The sequence below is a fragment of the Schistocerca piceifrons genome, chromosome 7 (genome assembly GCF_021461385.2).
Source record: "Schistocerca piceifrons isolate TAMUIC-IGC-003096 chromosome 7, iqSchPice1.1, whole genome shotgun sequence".
Taxonomy (NCBI): Eukaryota; Metazoa; Arthropoda; class Insecta; order Orthoptera; family Acrididae; genus Schistocerca; species Schistocerca piceifrons.
In genome coordinates, this window is record NC_060144.1 from 20,873,529 (window position 1) to 20,895,313 (window position 21,785).

At 42.8% G+C, this 21,785-nt stretch overlaps 1 protein-coding gene across 1 annotated transcript in view; it reads left to right on the forward strand.

The window, feature by feature from the left end:
* Positions 1 to 21,785, forward strand: part of LOC124805388 (myrosinase 1-like) — a 47,264-nt gene that overhangs the window by 11,238 nt on the left and 14,241 nt on the right. The window contains exons 3-7 of the mRNA XM_047265950.1: positions 8,114 to 8,248; positions 10,292 to 10,414; positions 10,495 to 10,678; positions 13,842 to 13,936; positions 14,770 to 14,917. Coding sequence (XP_047121906.1) covers positions 8,114 to 8,248; positions 10,292 to 10,414; positions 10,495 to 10,678; positions 13,842 to 13,936; positions 14,770 to 14,917 — 685 coding nt within the window. The remainder of the gene's footprint in view (positions 1 to 8,113; positions 8,249 to 10,291; positions 10,415 to 10,494; positions 10,679 to 13,841; positions 13,937 to 14,769; positions 14,918 to 21,785) is intronic.

The window sequence follows — 21,785 nt, forward strand, 5'->3', positions numbered from 1 at the left end:
TAAGAGGCTTTATTGCGTGTGTTACGTCTGACAACAGTATTAGTGCTAGAAGCAGAAGTACAGAGGCACACACAAAGAAGTAGAAATGTGTAATGAACGTCAACAAGGAGGCACCCTACACCACTGTGCTTGGGCCGTTCTACGCACAAGTTAAATGGCCCAATATTTGGGCCCAACCATTTGGCCAATATTAACACGCTGAGAATGTGAGGCACTCTTTTCAAATTCCTTGTATATTACTTCTATTTTCTCATCCTCGGCTTGTTTCATGCACATAAAGGCCTGTGCAGTCGTGGCTGGTGCGCTTAGTGTCAGAGCACAAAAGAATCTTTCAGTAATAACGTATCACTTTTGAATTTAAGTGTTTTAAGGCGTCCTTTGCCATGGTGGTTATATTAGAAAGGCCACACAGATATTAATATCTTTTCTGAACCAAAGAAAGCACACGAGATACAGAAAACAGTATATACCAGTACCTAGGATCATGCCGTATTGCTCAGGGAAACGGTTTTGTTAAAAAGATCCGAAGTACCCTTTACCAAAACTGTTTCACTGGGGAAGATCGTGTTGTGGTTCCTCCCTTAAACAGTCGCATGAACTTGAAAATGACAGATATCGGGAATAGTGACCAGGGGATAGAAAGGTAACCGACACCGCTCAACAGAGACAAGGACACTGGACCTAGTGAGACAACCGTACGACATAAGGGTACGCAAAATAAGTCGCTCCTCTTCTAGCGTCTGTAGGTCGCTGGAGGAGCTAAGCGTTCCTAGTAATCGGAAGAAGAGCAGCTCATTCCAGTTTCGAAGAAGGATCGTCGAGTAGACGCACAAAACCACAGGCCTATATCTCTGACGTCGGTCTGTTGCAGAGTTTTGAAACGTGTTTTATGCTCGCGTTTTATGTAATTTCTCGTGACCGAAAGTCTGCCCCGCAGGAATCAACATGAGTACCGGAAACAACGGTCGCGTAAAAACCACCCCCTCTGTTGAACCAGGCGCGCGAGATAGTAAACAACAGGAAATATCGGTGCATCTCGGCAGCGCGGCATAATGAATGAAATACGAGCGTGCGGAATGTCAGACCAGCCATGTGACTGAAGAGTTTCCAGCAAACAGAACACTGTAGGTCATTCTCAACGAAGAGGAATAATCAGACGTAAGAGTAACTTCGGACGTACAGCAACGGACTGTTATAGGACCATTTCTTTTCACAATGTATATGAATGAATTAGTGTACAATGTCGAATGTTCCGTGAGGCTTTTCGCGAACGATGCTGTTGTATACAGGGAAGTCACAATGCTTAGAAAACCCTTGTTCCACCAACACACGAATGTTTCTCATCCGTGTGCGATGTGTACCAGATAGGGTCGATAGAGGAAACTGAGAACATCCGAAGAAGAACGGCGCGTTTCGTTACAGGTTGATTTAGTAAGCGCGGAAGAGTCACTGAGATTCTTAGCTTGTTCTATAGGCGGATGGTGCAGCAGAGGCTTTCTGCATCACAGTATGGTTTACTTTTAGCGTTCCGACAGTGCACGTTCCTGGAAGAGTCAGCCAAGATATTGGTTCCTCCTACGTACGTCTCTCGAAGTCATCGTGAAGGTAAAATTATAAAGACTCCAAATTACACGGAGGCATGCCAGCAATAGTTCTTCCCGCGAACCAATCGTGACTGGAACAGGAAAGGGGGAACTGACTGTAGTGCATAAAGTACCCTACGCCACTCACCGTAAGGTGGCGTGCAAGGTGTAGTTTTTCAATGTAATGTTCTATCACCCATATTTACTCCGACATTCATTCTTTAGGTGGCGTCATTTGACTTTTATGCCTCACAAAATGTTACGATTCTGATCCCCTGCATTGCTTATCCCAGTATTCACGCCTATCCTAACATTTCTTTCAGAAAATTGGACCTCTTTCTGTTTATGAGCTCGTACTGTATACTCATTCAAAATCAGCGTCCCATTAATCTGTCTCACAGACTGGAAGATTTGCAAATCATTAACTGCAAACTGTTAACTTTAATGGCGCGATCTGCATGCAATCCACATAAAATGCATGGTTACTCTGCTATAGCACACAGGGGCGTGGACCCAAAAATAAAGCTTGCAGTTCTGCAGCATTTACTGTAGCTCAACCATCATCACCTGTCGCATGTTCCCACTCAGAGTGACGTCTGCATGTAAATGTGATACATAAATTGCACATTCATTTGAAGATGACAATGAATAAGTTCTGCACTCTATAAGACACATTACTTAAAATACATTACTCGCCATTCAAATTGCTACACCACGAAGATGACGTGCTACAGACGCGAAATTTAACCGACAGGAAGTAGATGCTGTGATATGCAAATGATCAGCTATTCAGAGCATTCACACAGGGTTAGCGCCGGTGGCGATACCTACAACGTGCTGATATGAGGAAAGTTTCCAACCTATTTCTCAAACACAAACAGCAGTTGACCGGCGTTGCCCGGTGAAACGTTGTTGTGATGGCTCCTGCAAGGAGGAGAAAGGCGTACCATCACGTTTCCAACTTTGATAAAGGTCGGATTGTAGCCTATCGCGATTGCGGTTTATCGTATCGCGACATTGCTGCTAGCGTTGGTCGAGATCCAATGACTGCTAGCAGACTAGGTTCAGGAGGGTAATACGGAACGCCGTGCTGGATCCCAACGGCCTCGTATCACTATCAGTCGAGGTGACAGGCATCTTATCCGCATGGCTGTAATGGATCGTGCAGCCACGTCTCGACCCCTGAGTCAACAGATGGGGACGTTTGGAAGACAACAACCATCTGCACGAACAGTTCGACGACGTTTGCAGCAGCATGGACTGTCAGTTCAGTGACTATGGCTGCGGTTACCCTTGACGCTGCATTACAGATAGGTCCGCCTGCAATGATGTACTCAACGACGAACCTGGGTGCACGAATGGCAAAACGTCAATTTTTTCGGATGAATCCAGGTTCTGTTTACAGCGTCGTGATGGTCGTATCCGTGTTTGGGGACATCGCGGTGAACGCACATTGGAAGCGTGTATTCGTCATCGCCATACTAGCATATCACCCTGCATGATGGTATGGGGTGCCAATGGTTACAGGTATCGGTCACCTCTTGTTCGCATTGATGGCACTTTGAACAGTGGACGTTACATTTCAGAAGTGTTACGGCCAGTGGCTGTACCCTTCATTCGATCACTGCGAAACCTGACATTTCGGCAGGATAATGCACGACCGCATGTTGCAGGTGCTGTACGGGCCATTCTGGATGCAGAAAATGTTCGACTGGTGCCCTGGCCAGCACATTCTCCAGATATCTCACCAATTGAAAACGTCTGGTCAATGATGGCCGAGCAACTGGCTCGTCACAACACGCCAGTCACTACTCTTGATGAAGTGTGGTGTTGTGTTGAAGCTGCATCGGCAGCTGTACCTGTACACGCCATCCAAGCTCTATTTGACTCAATGCCCAGGCGTATCAAGGCCTTTACTACGGCCAGAGGTGGTTGTTCTGGGTACTGATTTCTCAGGATCAATGCACCCAAATTGCGTGAAAATGTAATCACATGTCAGTTCTAGTATAATATATTTGTCCAATGGATACCCGTTTGTCAGCTGCATTTCTTCTTGGTTTAGCAGTTTTAATGGCCAGTAGTGCATCATACGAAACACCAGTTGCAATCCTGTTGCCTTAAACCCTTTATTGCCATGTCATGTAATATACATTGTAAAGCTATAACGTGAACTACGTTCTCAGCTATCGACCTAGATGCTACCTCGTCGCTACGTATGAAAAATATACGCTACCAGGAAGAAGTCATGTCGCTGCTACCAAAACAGCTCTCCTCTCTCTTTAGAGTACAAACTTGAGATTCGTTTACAGTAGTATGCCATTCCTCTTTTGTCTCTTCCCTCCTCCTCACTTCCGAGTATGTTGTGCAACCCCACACCATTCATAACGTGGTGCATGTGTGACATCCTTGGGCGTCCTCGACTGTTCTTCCCCTCTATAGCTCCTGCTACATAGTTCCACTGATATTATTGTGTTTCAAAATGTGCCCTACCAGGTTGTCTCTTCTTCTTTTGAGGTGTCTCCAGAGAGATCTGGTTTCTTGTACTCTTGTCAGCACCTCTCCACGGGTAACTCGGTCTTTCCAGCTGATCTTTATCAGCCTTCTACAGCACCAGATCTCCAGAGCTTCTGGCTTTCTTCTCTCCTTTGTACATCAATAATATTTTATGAGTCGCCATTGAATGTACCTAACCACATGAACCATGGACCTTGACGTTGGTGGGAAGACTTGCGTGCCTCAGCGATACAGATAGCCGTACCGCAGGTGCAACCACAACGGAGGGGTATCTGTTGAGAGGCCAGGCAAACGTGTGGTTCCTGAAGAGGGGCAACAGCCTTTTCAGTAGTTGAAGGGGCAACAGTCTGGATGATTGACTGATCTGGCCTTGTAACACTAACCAAAACGGCCTTGCTGTGCTGGTACTGCGAACGGCTGAAAGCAAGGGGAAACTACAGCCGTAATTTTACCCGAGGGCATGCAGCTTTACTGTATGGTTAAATGATGATGGCGTCTTCTTGGGTAAAATATTCCGGAGGTAAAATAGTCCCCCATTCGGATCTCCGGTCGGGGACTACTCAAGAGCACGTCATTATCAGGAGAAAGAAAACTGGCGTTCTACGGATCGGAGCGTGGAATGTCAGATCCCTTAATCGGGCAGGTAGGTTAGAAAATTTAAAAAGGGAAATGGATAGGTTAACGTTAGATATAGTGGGAATTAGTGAAGTTCGGTGGCAGGAGGAACGAGACTTGTGGTCATGTGAATACAGGATTATAAATACAAAATCAAATAGGGGTAATGCAGGAGTAGGTTTAATAATGATTAAAGCAATGGGAATGCGGGTAAGCTACTACAAACAGCACAGCGAACGCATTATTGCGGCCAAGATAGACACGAAGCCCATCCTACTACGGTAGTTCTAGTTTATATGCCAACTGGCTCTGCAGATGATGAAGAAATTGATGAAACGTATGATGAGATAAAAGAAATTATTCAGGTAGTGAAGGGACACGAAAATTTAATAGTCATGGGTGACTGGAATTCGAGAGTAGGAAAAGGGAGAGAAGGAAACATAGTGGGTGAATATGGATTGGGGGAGAGATATGAAAGAGGAAACCGTCTGGTAGAATTTTGCACAGAGCATAACTTAATCATAGCTAATACTTGCTCCAAGAATCATAAAAGAAGGTTGTGTACATGGAAGAATCCTGGAGATACTAGAAGGTATCAGATAGATTATATAATGGTACGACAGAGATTTAGGGACCAGGTTTTAAATTGTAAGACATTTCCAGGGGTAGATGTGGACTCTGACCACAATCTATTGGTTATGAACTGTAGATTAAAACTGAAGAAACTGCAAAAAGTTGGGAATTTAAGGAGATGGGACGTGGATAAACTGAAAGAACCAGAGGTTGTACAGAGTTTCAGGGAGAGCATAAGGGAACAATTGACAGGAATGGGGGAAAGAAATACAGTAGAAGAAGAATGGGTAGCTCTGAGGGATGAAGTAATGAAGGCAGCAGAGGATCAAGTAGGTAAAAAGGGATGGGCTAGTAGAAATCGTTGGTTAACAGAAGAAATATTGAATTTAATTGATGAAAGGAGAAAATATAAAAATGCAGTAAATGAAGCAGGCAAAAAGGAATACAAACGTCTCATAAATGAGATCGATAGGAAGTGCAAAATGGCTAAGCAGGGATGGATAAATGTAAGGATGTGGAGGCTTATCTCACTAGGGGTAAGATAGATACTGCCTACAGGAAAATTAAAGAGAGCTTTGGAGAAAAGAGAACCACTTGTATGAATATCAAGAGCTTTGATGGAAACCCAGTTCTAAGCAAAGAAGGAAAAGGAGAAAGGTGGAAGGAGTATTTAGAGGGTCTATACAAGGGCGATGTACTTGAGGACAATATTATGGGAATGGAAGCGGGTGTAGATGAAGGTGAAATGGGAGATACGATACAGCGTGAAGAGTTTGACAGAGCACTGAAAGACCTGAGTCGAAACAAGGCCCCGGGAGTAGACAACATTCCACTAGAACTACTGACGGTCTTGGGAGAGCCAGTCCTGACAAAACTCTACCATCTGGTGAGCAATATGTATGAGACAGGCGAAATACCCTCAGACTTCAAGAAGAATACAATAATTCCAATCCCAAAGAAACCAGTTGTTGACAGATGTGAAAATTACCGAACTATCAGTTTAACAAGTCACAGCTGCAAAATACTAACGCGAATTCTTTACAGACGAATGGAAAAACTGGTAGAAACCGACCTTGGGTAACATCAGTTTGGATTCCGCAGAAATGTTGGAACATCTGAGGCAATACTGACCCTACGACTTATCTTAGAAAATAGATTAAGGAAAGGCAAACCTACGTTTCTAGCATTTGTAGACTTAGAGAAAGCTTTCGACAATGTTGACTGGAATACTCTCTTTCATATTCTAAAGATGGCAGGGGTAAAATACAGGGAGCGAAAGGCTATTTACAATTTGTACAGAAACCAGATGGCAGTTATAAGAGTCGAGGGGCATGATAGGGAAGCAGCGGTTGGGAAGGGCGTGAGACAGGGTTATAGCCTGTCCCCGATGTTATTCAATCTGTATATTGAGCAAGCAGTAAAGGAAACAAAAGAAATATTCGGAGTAGGTATTAAAATTCATGGAGAAGAAACAAAAACTTTGAGGTTCGCCGATGACATTGTAATTCTGTCAGAGACAGCAAAGGACTTGGAAGAGCAGTTGAACGGAATGGACAGTGTCTTGAAAGGAGGGTATAAGATGAACATCAACAAAAGCAAAACAAGGATAATGGAATGTAGTCGAATTAAGTTGGGTGATGCTGAGGGAATTAGATTAGGAAATGAGACACTTAAAGTGGTAAAGGAGTTTTGCTATTTGGGGAGCAAAATAACTGATGATGGTCGAAGTAGAGAGGGTATAAAATGTAGACCGACAATGGCAAGGAAAGCGTTTCTGAAGAAGAGAAATTTGTTAACATCGAGATAGATTTAAGTGTCAGGAAGTCGTTTCTGAAAGTATTTGTGTGGAGTGTAGCCATGTATGGAAGTGAAACATGGATGATAAATAGTTTGGACAAGAAGAGAATAGAAGCTTGTGAAATGTGGTGCTACAGAAGAATGCTGAAGATTAGATGGGTAGATCACATAACTAATGAGGAGGTATTGAACAGAATTGGGGAGAAGAGGAGTTTGTGGTACAACTTGAGAAGAAGAAAGGACCGGTTGGTAGGACATGTTCTGAGGCATCAAGGGATCACAAATTTAGCATTGGAGGGCAGCGTGGAGGGTAAAAATCGTAGAGGGAGACCAAGAGATGAATACACTAAGCAGATTCAGAAGGGTGTAGGTTGCAGTAAGTACTGGGAGATGAAGAAGCTTGCACAGGATAGAGTAGCATGGAGAGCTGCATCAAACCAGTCTCAGGACTGAAGACAACAACAACAACATTGAATGTATGCATAACGTAATCCACGGTAAGCCGTTTAAATTCGCGTACTCTCAGGTAGACGTGCTAGCAGTTCTCTGACAGAGGGTTTATAGCACCCTTTACAGCAAGACGTTTGCTGGAAATAGGGTCGTCGAACGTTTTCGGTTTGTTGATGTAATAATTTTCTCTGACAGAATGTCCGAATAAAAAAAAAATGTAAAAATGCTATTTCTTTCGGGACACTGTTCCTGTTTCGTTATAACATACCTAACCGTGATTTTTGTTATCATTGTCACATGCCTGCTCCATTCTCCATTCTCGTGAAGTGTTTCGTCCCTTTGCTCAAAGATCAAAATGTATTCTCAACTGTACTCGACTCTCACACGTAGTGTACTACACGCTCTTGTTTATTTATCTATGTCATTTGAAATTTATAGCATAACTTTTGAAAGAGACCTAGAGTATGATTAATATATTCGTACATTCTTCCCGTACTCTTAGAATGAATTGGTCAACAAGGACAGCGGAGCTGTTTTCATAAACTTACTTACGTATTTTATTCTGTTTTGTTTACGGACAGGCGGACGTGTACCGTTTCTCCATTGCCTGGACACGCATCCTGCCCACTGGAGACCTCGACGTCATCAACCAACCGGGCATCGACTACTACAACAATCTCATCAACGAGCTGCTCGCGAACGGAATCCAGCCTCTGGTAAGAGAGAAGCATACATGCAGGTGTGACCAAAGAGTCGTTATGCAATTATAGGTTTCCATATGTAGTCGAACGTTGTTATAAAGTGGTTTCTTTGTCTGTCTACACTGGTTCATTTGTCTTGTGCTAGTAATGCAATGGTACATTAGCGCAAATAATACTGGATCTAGTTTACTGGCCATAAGTATGTAAAAATTAGGGGAGAGGTGGAACTTTCGGGCACATTGTTGTCTTAGATTCAAGTGGTTCAAATGGCTCTAATAACTACGGGACTTAACATCTGAGGTCATCAGTCCCCTAGACTTAGAACCAAGTAAACCTAACTAACCTAAGACATCACACACATCCATGTCCGAGGCAGGATTCGAACCTGCGACCGTAGCAGCCGTGTGGTTCCGGACTGAAGCGCCTAGAACCGTTCGGCCACCGCGGCCGGTTTGTTAAGTCATAAGCTCAAAACTTGTCTATATAGGACACAACGTGTTCTTTCGCAATCTCGGTTACGTGCTATGCCCCATTCATGGTTCGAGTAGTGTGAATCACGTGCCCAGATTTTATTAGACGCCAGTAGAAGATGACCGCTAGGCAACATGAAATTAGGTACTCAGTGTTGTTTAGACCACGACCATGCTTGGGGTTACTCTAAAACAGTGTAACGTTCCAAGTGTACGTTACATGCGGGAATTGCTGGTATAAGAACTGATCCACAAGTAATGTAAGACTTTGGTTTCGTCACTTCAAATCACCTTTCGAAGAGTGAATTGAGGACGAGTTGTCAGTGCCATGATTTGAAGGCAGGAGTGACAGCTTCACGATTACAAGTAGTCTGCGTAAACCAGTTACGTTGGCCAGTGATGCGTTGTGTCTACGGATGGTGTTAAGCCCTTCAGCATCACTAAGGAATGAAGATAGTGCATTGTACCGCCGAAACTGCTAGCCAACAATAAATGACGTCATAAAGACGGCTGTAGGTTTTGAAGAAATCAGGTTCAGCATCAAGTTGCAGTCGTTGTAAGTATCGATCGTAGCAGGATTACCACGTGCAGAGACTATAATCAAGAGAAGTCTATAAAATCATATCATATTCTGCAGAAATATGCTCAAGTCAACAAGTAAGGTTAAGATAATGAGGTGAGCCAGCATTTAGACCCATTTCTGATTGTCTGGTCTAGTCCAGATGACTATTTTCTCTGTGAGCGTCCTGACTCAAGCTGCAATCTACACACTGGTAGGCCATACCACCTTTGCTGCGAAATCGTAATTGCTAGTACACAAAGAGAGAAAACGTGAACAACAACCTGTCTCGAAACGACCGGCCGGTGTGGCCGCGCTTCAGTCTGGAACCGCGAGACCGCTACGGTCGCAGGTTCCAATCCTGCCTCGGGCATGGAAGTTAGGTTCAAGTAGTTCGAAGTTCTAGGGGACTGATGACCACAGATGTTAAGTCCCATAGTGCTCAGAGCCAATTAAACCATTTTTTTTGTCTCGAAACATCGCAATTTCGTTGAGTTCCATGGAATGCATTTTGTCCTCCTATAATAGACATATACAAGGTGATTTTGACAAAAAAAGATAAATTGGAAGAAATGATCCTTGATACGATATAGAGCAAAATAGAATATGAACACTTCTGACGGGAAATTCGCACGAAGAGAAGTACACCCAATTGAAGCTAGAGATAAAAATATTTGACTGTGTAGGTTACAAAGACTGAAAACGTACACGACAATACATCACGGAAGTGGAAATGTTCTGTTTGTACTAGTGTTTTGGATCCACTCTCAAATACGCATTATTTCCAACTTCATGAGAGTGTCTCTCCCTTGAAACGCACTTTTGGCCATGTGTCCACATGACTTCTTGTCCTCTCAGCCATAGTTTCCTGCAGTTTGTCTCCAATTAGCAAAACCACCCTGAACGCTGAGGTAAACCTGATTTTGGAATGGACAGGTAACCACTAGATTTAAGACTGAAAAATGTAATCGATGGACAGCAAGTTATGGGATCTGGAATTTAAGTTCACGAAGCAAACTCGTTGTGCAGGTGACAATGTACCACTGGGACCTGCCGCAAGCGCTGCAGTACATCGGTGGATGGCCAAACCCAATTCTCGCTGACTACTTCGTGGAGTATGCCAGAGTGCTGTTTGAAAACTTTGGAGACAGAGTGAGTATCGATGGCTCCAGTGTTTCTCATATCGGTTCCTGCTCACTGTGATTACGCCTCTGACGGCTGTCGTCTCGCAGGTGAAGATGTGGACCACGTTCAACGAGCCGGAAGTGTTCACCATCGGCTACGCTTCCGCGGAATTTCAGGCTCCGTCACAGAACGCTCCGGGCATCGGCGACTACCTGGCTGCACACACCGTCATCAGAGCACATGGACTCGTCTACCGCCTCTATCAGGAACAGTTCAAGGCCAAGCAGAATGGTATGTTTCTCACTGTTGTTAGATCCTGCACGTATCACGCTTTCTCGAATTAATTCAGTCCGTCAACCTGATGATTACTTTTCGTGGATCATTCACGACTGTTTCCGCATCCTACCAATAGCTCATCTTCAGTGACTGTTTTCATATCGCTGGATTCGAGGAAGGCGGCCTACACCATCACCGAATGGTTCAATAGATTTGACTCCCGTAGTTTCTCTCTGGAAAATTATAAAACTGTTTATAAGGACAAATCTACTATAGTAGATGATGTAAAGGGCCGTATTCCTACTGACTGCGCAGGAACTTCCGCTGAAGTGCTACCGTGCTTACTTCAGGCTTCCAATGACAGACTGGAGCCTTGTAATGAGGCTGGTGGTGGCGTACTGAACACCACACTCGAAGGGCAAACTTCTTTCTTCTTCAGAATCCAAAGTATTTGTTTATTCAGTTTTTTTCGTAAGTTAGTGCTGACACATGGAACAGTATTTACAATTTTCAAACTACAGTTGCTCGTGGACTGCTACCAGAGGAATCCATAACACGAGCACTGACATTCTGTTAATGTCGATGAGCAAGTTCCATTTGAAAATATATACCGTACTGGGTGAACAAGAACTCCACCAAAAAATTTTGGAAGTTGTTAGGAAATATTTTCCAAATATTTTGGTACAAGTTATCTGTGTTCTCCTTACAGGCTAACAACATTTCATTTGCTATCTTAACCGTTGTATCGGTATTATGGTGAAAATTTGCAAGGCAATGCAAATGTCGACGGTATTTCACTCACGGTACTTGCTGTTCACAACAGTAAGGTCTACTTTAATCCTGGTCCTCAGGCTTGCATTCAGTACTCCTCTGTCCAATCTGGGATTTGTTTCTCTGGTAGTGGTAGTTGTACATTAACAGCGGTACATAGCGGCCTGGGCGGGTTTACTGAGGAAGAATAGGCCAATGTGCTTATCTTCTATGGGTTCACTGAATGCAGTGGAAAAGCAGCTATGTCCAGCTGTCCCCACAGTGACAGCAAGCATATCAGAGTAGTTTTGCGTAAATTTTCGCATCCTTTCATGCTACTATGTTTTGCTGATTGTGTATTGTAGGATTTTTCAGTGTTGTGAAAGTATTTTCACGGAAACAAACATAATACTGCTCAGAAAGCTGAATAAATCATAATTATAATATTCTGAACAAGCCATCAGAAACCACAGGTGCGATTTATGTGTGGATGTATGTCCAGCAGAGGGGGTGCATTAGATGGACAGAGGGCGGGGAGGGGGAGTAGGAGATGGAAAGAGAGACAGGGGAGGAAATGTGTTGTATGGATAGTATCGGTTATCGGTATGCTTTGCACGGGCTACACATGCAGATGAGCAAGGCAGAGCAGAGACAGCGGGATTGGGGGAGGGGGGGGGTGGAGGAGAAGAGAAGGAGGAGGAGAAGGAGGAGCTAGAAAGTGAGAGAGGGGGAGAATGAGTAGGACAGAGGAGGTGGATAGAGGAGATGAATAGTAAAACAGGGAGGGGGAGAAGATGAACAGAGAGAGAGTGGATGAGAAGATGGACAGGCAGTGAATGAGAGGATAAGATGAACAGAGAAGGCAAGAGGAGATGTGTGTGAGGAGACTGTAAAGAGGGGACAAACAGACAGGGAGAAGGGGAGGAGAGGGAGATGCAGGAGGCAGGTGGAAGGTGTAGTGGGGTAGTGAACAGGGGATAAGAAAGACAGAGAGAAGGATGTAATAGAGTGAGGGGAGAGGGGGAGTTGGACACAATGAGGAAGGAGGAAGATAGGCTTGGAGTGAGGAGCTGAGGAGATGGAGGGGGAGGACATGGAAAGATAGAGAAAATGAAGAGGAGGATATGGACAGATAGAGCTGGGGAAATGAGGTGGACAGAGATGGGGAGAAAGAGGTGGACACAGTAAGAGGGGAGGAGGAGACATGTGAAATTATGTATCAGATGTGTATGTGGCGAGGGCAGAAGGTATACAGGATGTCTCTACCAAGGGTCGTCTTGCAAATTTTCTCAATTTCGTTTTTGCATTGTGTAGTTGGAGTCAGTCCAAACAATTGCTGCTCGTCTCGTCTTTAATACGATGCCCTTTGTCGACGGAAAGCGTCAGTTTGTTTCCCATTACAAAAAAAATTATTTTTAAACCGCAATTTTACGTGCCCGCTAGATCGGGCGCTCCCAAATTAGTCTAGTCGGATACTCGTTTTATCGACATGTATTAAGAAGGCCAGTAAAACTCTAACTGAAAACAGCAATCCAGGAGCGACTCAGTAGAGCTACGTGGTTGGCGGTGGCTGTAAGCGGGTGCCAGGGTTGTGCTGTCGCTGATGGAGAACTGGCTACAACAGCCAGTTGGAGACATGTCTGTCAAATGCCGTTCCTTCAGTTTGGCCAAAGAGGAAAATATCAGTGTCATACTTAAGAAAAATTAGCACTCCGCAATAAGCTTACTCCTTACGTTTAACTGTATTTGTATATAAACTACGAAAGGCTGCAAATTTTGCAATATTAATTTTTTTCATTCAGCAACCATCAAATAACTAGAGAATGTAATATTTTGATACTTTAACCGTTTTTTTGGAGAACCATATACGAAACCATTTTACTGTAAGTACGCTCAAATTCAATGTATAGTGAATTTTGGACTAATGAAAACAATGAAGAAAATCCCTTCACATTGCAGTCATAGTATTGCTATATTAACTTGACCTTCTAAAATACTCAGAATATCAAACTTATTACTTTCATTTGTCATTATCACTTTCTTGTTTGACGAAAGCTGGTTGCTGCGGCTGCAAACCTCTCTTGTATCATCTCCATAGAGTTCCACGTTGAACAGTTGTTCCACTTAGAAGTAATTTGTGTTGCTGTCTTACAGTGCATGCGTTTGACAGGTTATTGATAGCTTGTAGTAGCTGCTATTTAGTAAACCTACAACTGCCACTAGTTTATTTTGGCAACTTAATCCACATTTTTTGTAATTAATGGTACGATACTTGCAAACTTTCTTCACTACACTACGATGAGCTTCATCAATATGATAATGGAATAATGCACTTTACATTCGTGCACTTCTAAATAATGTATAACTTCCTTCATGCTAAGTACAAGTACTGTATTTCATTATTTTACTAAGTGGAAATCTGTTTCAGGCACCGTAGGAATTACGTTAAGTATAACGGGAAGAAAACCAGTCTCAAACTCCAGTGAAGACTTGGAAGCAGCTGAGAGGAAGTATCAGTTTGATGTAAGTATGGTAGTGTGATCGCTCCTGGGAAAAAAAACTTGAACCCTCATATCTAAATATAAATGCATGATTTCTGAAAAACTGAAACTTTTTGTGAGGGCTGCATTTCTCGTGAATAACATCTTTTCCAATCCGAACCAAGAAGAGTGGAAACGGAGCAGAGTAATCCCAGATGAATAATACTTTAAAGAAAATTTATAGCGACTACAAGCTATTGTTCAGCAACAATAAGTGAACCTTTACAATGACGTTCATGTGGGCGCCTCAGATTCTGCAGACTATTTCATATGTCGGGTACTGGCCTACTTCAATAGCTTACAAATATATCAAAAATAGTACAATTCCGAGAGGTGCCGGTATCCTTTTGCGCAGTAATGGAGTAATTTTGTAGAAGGATTTTGAACAGGCTAGTCATCATATTTCTTAATATTAAATTTTAAGTTAATTTATGATTCTTTTTAAAAAAAAAACTCCAGTCGACAGTGGTAGGATCCAACCCAACGTGACAAAAACACACAAACTCAGAATAAAGTCCGTACTGGACTCTTGAGAACATTGAAGATGTCAGCCAAGGAGAGGAGTAACACGTATACAGCTCCTAGCATTAGTATATCTTTTCATTTTTCATATAGAACTTTTTGCTATGACTGAAATAGTATCTATGACGTGTAATAAGTTTATAAAACTTCTATATACATTTAAAAACTGTATAGCTACTGCGAGATTATAAGTTCATCAGTCATGTAGTCTATCTACGTTTTATTATGTGCATCAATGATACGTTTGAGGAAAGTGCGCTGGTAGTGACAACCGTTTGTCTTGATATTGACCAGGTTGGTCACTACGCACACCCTATCTTCAGCCAGGAGGGGGATTACCCGGCGGTGGTGCGTCAGAGGGTAGACGCTAACAGCGCAGCAGAGGGGCGTCCCCGCTCACGGTTGCCAACTTTCACTCAGGAAGAGATTGAGTACCTCAGAGGTAAATATGCACCCATTAGCAGCGTCATTTCCTTTAAAGCGGAATGTAGAACAACTCATGCTGTGATTTCTTCCACAGAACATAAAATTTAATGAGATTACTTTTTGCGTGTAGTTGCTCTAAGTTTGCACCTTCTTCTATATCTACATATATACTCCGCTAGCCACCAAGCGGTGTGTGGTGGAGGGTACTATTCACGCCAAAGTCATATTTCCTCCCCTCTGTTCCACTCACGGATCGCTCGAGGGAAAAACAACTGTCCGAACTCCTGAGTACGAGCGCTATTTTCCCTTATCTTTGAATGGTGATCATTGCGCGGTTTGAAAGTTAGAGGTAATAATATATGCTCTACATCCTTGGCGAAGATCGGGGTTTTGGAATTTAGTGAGCAGCCTCTTCCGTTTAACGCGTCGTCTATCTGCAAGTGTGTCCCACTTCAAACTTCCTGTTGTGTTGGCAGAAGAGCCAACACCGTGTTGCTAGAGGAGGCCGAAATGCACGCGTTTTAGCTCACGCCAGCTGGCGTGAGGAGGGAAGGACTATACTGACGTGAGGTCTGGAACAAGACAAGGAATTAGAATTCAGAAAGCGGACGTAATTACTTTGATACTTAACTTTAATCCATTAATGATGAACGTCGCGCTTGACGGCACGTGATTCACAATATTATCTGTTAAGAATAGTAACTGAATATGGCGCCTTGCTGGGTCGTAGCAAATGACGTAGCTGATGGCTATGCTAAACTGTCGTCTCGGCAAATGAGAGCATATGTAGACAGTGAACCATCGCTAGCAAAGTTGGCTGTACAACTGGGGCGAGTGCTAGGGAGTCTCTAGACTAGACCTGCCGTGTGGCGGCGCTCGGTCTGCAATCACTGATAGTGACGACACTCAGGTCCGACGTATACTAACGGACCGCGGCCGATTTAAAGGCTACCACCATGGAAGTGTGGTGTCTGGCGGTGACACCACACTTTCTGTGAGATTTGCAGCGCTCTCGCGATGTCTAAATGTACCAGTCACGAATCTTGCCGCTCTTCTTTGGACCTTCTCAATCTCTTAAATCAGACCCAACTGGTAAGGTTCCCATACAGGCGAACAATAAGACTGGACGAACCAACGTATTGTATGCAATTTCCTTCGTTGAAGGACTGCATCGCTTCAGGATTCTACCAATAAACCGCAATCTAGAGTTTGCCTTACCCGTTACTTGTGTAATCTGATCGTTCCATTTGAGATCATTTCGAACAGTCACACCCAGATTCTTGACGGACGTTACCGCTTCCAAAGACTGGGCATTTATTTTGTACTCGTACATTAATGGGGATTTTCGCTTTGTTATACGCATTAGGTCACACTTAATAATATTGAGAGATAACTGCTAGTCATTACACTACGCATTTATTTTCTGCAGATCCTCATTGATTTGTTTATTCTTCTTCTTCAACCTCTTCTTCTTTTTCTTCTTCTTCTTTTTCTTCTTCTCCATCTGTCTCTTTGGAATCAATAGCTATGCTTTCTCAGTATGAGTTGTTCTCAACGACAGTGTTCCACATTAATTGACTGTAGTATGACCTAAAGTATCAAAAAATAAAAGCACGTCACTGGACTGAATGTAAAACATACACTGATGAACTCGTCTAACAGCGTTTGGACCGCCTTTGCAACGTACCTCACAGCAGCAGTCCTGTGCGGTTCAAATGGCTCTGAGCACTATGGGACTTAACTTCTTAGGTAATCAGTCCCCTAGACTTAGAACTACTTAAACTTAACTAACCTAAGGACATCACACACATCCATGCCCGAGGCAGGATTCGAACCTGCGACCGTAGCAGTCTCGCGGTTGCGGACTGCAGCGCCTAGAACCGCAAGGCCACCGCGGCCGGCGTCCTGTGCGGCATGGATTGTAAAAGTTCTCCAAAGTTTTCTGGAGGTATGTGGAAGCAGAGGTGGCATGATACCTGCTGGCTCGTAGGTACAGAGCTGGCGCCCAATAGCGCCCCAGAAGTGTTCCACGAGGTTCAGACTAGGTGAATTTGTTGGTCAAGACTACCAGTTCACTATCATGCTCCTCAAAACCAGATGAGCATGATTCTGGCTGCTTGTCTGTAACATTTATCCTGCTGCAAGAGGCTGGCGCCCCCTGTGGAGACATCAGGCACGAAGCGATGAAGGTGATCCACAATAATGATCATGTAGTTCACATCTGTCATGGTCCCTTCGATTACTGCTACGAGTACCACGGAAGATCAGGTGAATATCCCCTGTAGCACTAAAGGCTATTTCCCTATATTAAAAATATGGTTCGGATTGTTGTTACTTTGTAATTAAAGGCCAAAAGTCATTAAATTCCAAGACTTGGTCGCATGATCGAAAACGCACTGTTATTGCTGAAGCTCTGGTGACGTCACACGCCAGGAGTAACACGAAGCTCTATTTGTGTTACGAGAGTGTTAGCCGTAGTTACTGGTACACATGTACATGAAATGTCTTCGCAGCTGCGAATATGAACAACCGTCGGCTGCATAGTGGGATGACTTCAATGAAAATTTGAGCCGATATTTCCCACTTATCGCCAAGCGGTCGACCAACCCTCGGGCTACCTGAGCACGACTCACGGTGAGACCCAAACTTCGGTATGTCGTCAACCACACATCTACAACCTGTACTCGTACGTCCATTATGTGTACTCCTGTACAGGGGCGACATTTTACTTGAAAGTCACTTGCTCAGTGTCGGCAGATAATTACGATACTTGACTGTTTCCCGGAAATCGTCTTAACTGGTTAATTATGTCATCGTATGTTCAGAACACGTTTATGTGATGCCGCTGACGTCACTGTCTAGTACTTCCGCTGCTTATTCACCTGTGTTACTCCGAATTATGATGCAATGTTCCTTGGAACATGCATCGTATGGAAGTTTCTAGTGTTTTTTTTTTTTCGTACGTTTTTGCAAACGGTGTAGTTATTTAGTGATGGAAAATGCGTTTCCAACTTCTAAGTAAAAGTGGAAAGGAATTTTGTGAAGACTGACTGCGGAATCCTTCGGAAAGTTGATGCGTTTATGCCCTCTTCGTTCTTCTAAACAACCCAGATAATCAAGTTCCGGAAATAAGAAACATGAAAACTGCATTGCATGGTGACTGGTAAGGAAGTACTGTGACACAGCAATAAGTTGCAGAATTATGTTAAAAGTGCGGGAATCTGGAACTGTGTTATTTGTTCCGACCACGCTAAAGGTTTTCCAAGGCTGCTTGTGAAAGCCTGCTCAATAAGACACGTTGGAAACATTTTCATTCAGAGGCTAGTTCTGGCAGTTAAAATTTGTAGTTGTTGCCAGAACGACTACTGTTTTCCAGGTACCTCTTTTCTCAGTTTTCAAATTTTCTGACAGCGTCCTAACACTCGTGGGGATCCGCAGAGCACCGTCGGCTTACATACTGCCATGTTCTGTTCCTCCGTGTCATTAATTTAAATCACCGGAAAATTAGCTCTACGAAATATGCAGTTTACGCAGTAGAACCTTGAAGTATCCATTATTTTACTGCATATGTAATTGATGCTGAAACACTGCGATCTAAAGCTGCTTAAGCAGGACCGACTTTCACTTTTTTATTACATTTCCTCGTCGGTTCCAAGCAGTGTTCAATTTTTCTCTTTGACAGAATCACACAACTTTACAACAGGTTAAATGAAACCTGTTGTAAGTGACAAATTACTGTCTTCAACGACTTGTTTGGGAAGTATAACGCGGTCGGAAGATGTTAAATGGTGTTCCAGAGTCATCTGAACGAGAGATACCTCACGCACGAAATACGGTTTCTTAACTCCAACTTTGTGATGTATCTCAAACTGACCAGGTGTAAAATGTAGTAAATGACAATTTTACTGAAATGTCATATAGAATTTAAAGTTCCTACATAACTGTATTACGAATAAAGTAAACTTAAAAAGACGTCAGTGAAGAGAAGAGGAGGGGAAAAGAAAAACAAACTTTCTCCGAAGGAGAATCGGTCTTGAAAATATTGCATTAGACTTTCAGCATGCTATTTATTAAGCTACAGGCTATAATGTGTTCATACAGATGATGATGATGTTGATGATTTTTGCTTTGTGGGGCGCCCAACTGCGCGGTCATCAGCGCCCGTGTTCATACAGAGTGTCTACTTACATCAAAATGATGCTTACAGAAATAAACTCACGTACTGAGCATTTGATCTTTATGAGCGAGTTGCTACCAAATTTTACTTATCTTCTCGTTCTTTGGAACGCTCAAAAGCAGTTTTTTTCAGGAGCTTTATACTGTAGATGTATTTGTTCAATGGGGTACTACCAACTCAAAATTCCAAAACAAGGCATCACTGCGAATAAGCAGCGGAAATACTAGAGAGTGACGTCACAGGCATCGCATAAGCGTGTTCTGAACGTACGATGACATAAATAACTAACCAGTTAAGACGATTTCCGGGAAACAGTCAAACACCCTATTGTGCCCACAGCGGCCAGTGTCCGTGGTATTTAACACTTTCAGTGCTAGTTTCGATGCTATTCTCAATCATTCCTTTGTAAATGCAAGTAGAGATTCAGGACTTGAGAATGCGCTTCCGACCCTGAAATTAGTCGGAAAACTTTTTGTATATGTGTTTCGTTACTATCGAACAATATGAGGCCACGTACTTCGTCCTTTGACATGCCTTCATTAGGAACGTTATTTGTAGTAGAAGAAAATGGATTCACAACGACATTCAAAGTACCGCGTCAGATTTGCCACAGGGCTGAATCTCCTCTCCCCCTAAGAAATGGAAAAATGAAACTGTTAAAATATACATCATGGGAGAGGAAAAACTGGAGGCAGATCGAAGGTATGATTCTGAAGCGTGAGTAAAGTAAGGTGTAGTACTGAACCTTCAAAGAATGATTCAAGAACACAATGAGCTCATCCGTTTTGGTACATTCTTCGTGAATTGAAATGAAGGTTGCTTTCAAAACTCCTCGACTTTTCATTTAAATCCACACTCTTGAGATAATCAAAATTTAAAAATAGAAGTAATGTCAGTGAACGTCAAGAAAAGAAATGAAATACTTACAGCATCCTATTTCGAGTTTAAAAAGTGGTGTTTATTCTATTTTCACATCCAAAAAGTTGAACTATTGCCCACGATTTTTGATTAAACAATATTCAGCCTACACTGCAGTTTTCCACTGCATTCGAATGAACTTTCAGGGGAAAACCAATAAAGATGAAGATGATATATGAGCATAAATATATATGTGAAATATGTATGTCTGTATGCTGCGAAGCCACGGGCAGAAAGCTTGTTTATTCAAGCTCCTTTATATGCCACTGGTGCCCAGTGACCATGACAGGTTCCACCTTGACTGCTTGTCTGATGTAGAAGAATGGTTTGAGAATGGGTCTAAGACCTGGAAACTAGTAGTAAAGAGAGAAATATAAATATAGAAAATAAATACAACAAACTCTAGGAATGGAACTGTTACTTCCAGAAACATGAAACTGCATTTGTCGCCACGAATTCTGTAACTGAGAGTGTTGTGTCTTGGAACACCTTCCACACTTCGTCTCTAGCTAATCTTGTAGTAGAAGCCAAATATCCTTTCCCACTCCATTTTGAAATAATAGCATACAATTTATGTAAGCTATAGCTTTTTTCTGAAATTGCAAAACTTACCTCCTGGAGTAAAGTTTCGTCTAAATGTGAATAACGGATTCAATGTACAACTTGATCGTATGCCTAAGTACAAACATTCTATTTAAATTTAAAAGCGTTGCAACCGAGAAAATCTTCCCAGTACTGTCTTGCATTATTAATCTGTTACGCACCAATAATCACTTGGAGAAATCAAATTGAGGAAAATTATTATCAACATTTTGAAACGGAAGCTATTGGCAGCCAGCACAGACTTCCACTTTCAAGGCAGGAAAAATTGTTAAGACATTAGAAAGACTCATTTCATTTGCAGAAATGTTCCATGATAGTGCACCTTCTGTTTCGAGGTACAAGATGGTGCACGGTCGACGACATGCAGTGTAACAGCCGACGCGTTATTCAACTACTTTCAGAAATGTACAGAATTTTAATCGCCATGAAACTCTGTAAACAAAGAATTAACAGTATCTTCCGAACAGCACTAATACATCATACAACACTTAAACTACCTATGCAAAGGTTGCACGAAACACAACCTCATGTCTCACAACAGCAGAAACAGTAGAGAGTGTCGGAAGCTTCTTCTGGCTGTTTCAAATGCGCATTTCTTTAACTGGTTTAAAATCAATCAGTGGATTGAAACATGGACGAGAAAACATCACGAGTTGCCTGGTACACTATCCTCCACGTACAACTGTTTCCCCCAACTTCATTTTCAGTGCTGCCTATCTTTGCAATGCGATGTTAACGTAATTATTGTATTTTACAACATTAATAACTGACAATAAAACTGCAGGCTTCATGACAGTGTGAACCATTTCATATTTTTATATGTGGAACAGTTCAAAATCAGGATGTCCAAATCACTGCAAGTGTTATTAAATTATGGCATGCCCCTCGTTCGTTTTCTTCAGCGTTTACTCAGCCTATGGGAAGATGCACTAATGACGGATGTTTGGAATTTCCTGCAACTGGAAACTGTTTTCGGATTACATCTTTCGCCAGACGCCCTTCGTGGCGCCACAAACGTCAGTCACCCTAAGATAGGGACGATGTGTGTACCACTACTTTGGAAAATGTACTGATATTGTGAAGTGTGCTTTCATATTACAGCTCTTCCGGTGTCGTGTTTTGGAGGTGCAGTTAATCTTCAGAAAAGTGTGGAAAGCCGCCTGAAATCGACCGTTAGGTTTTTGGG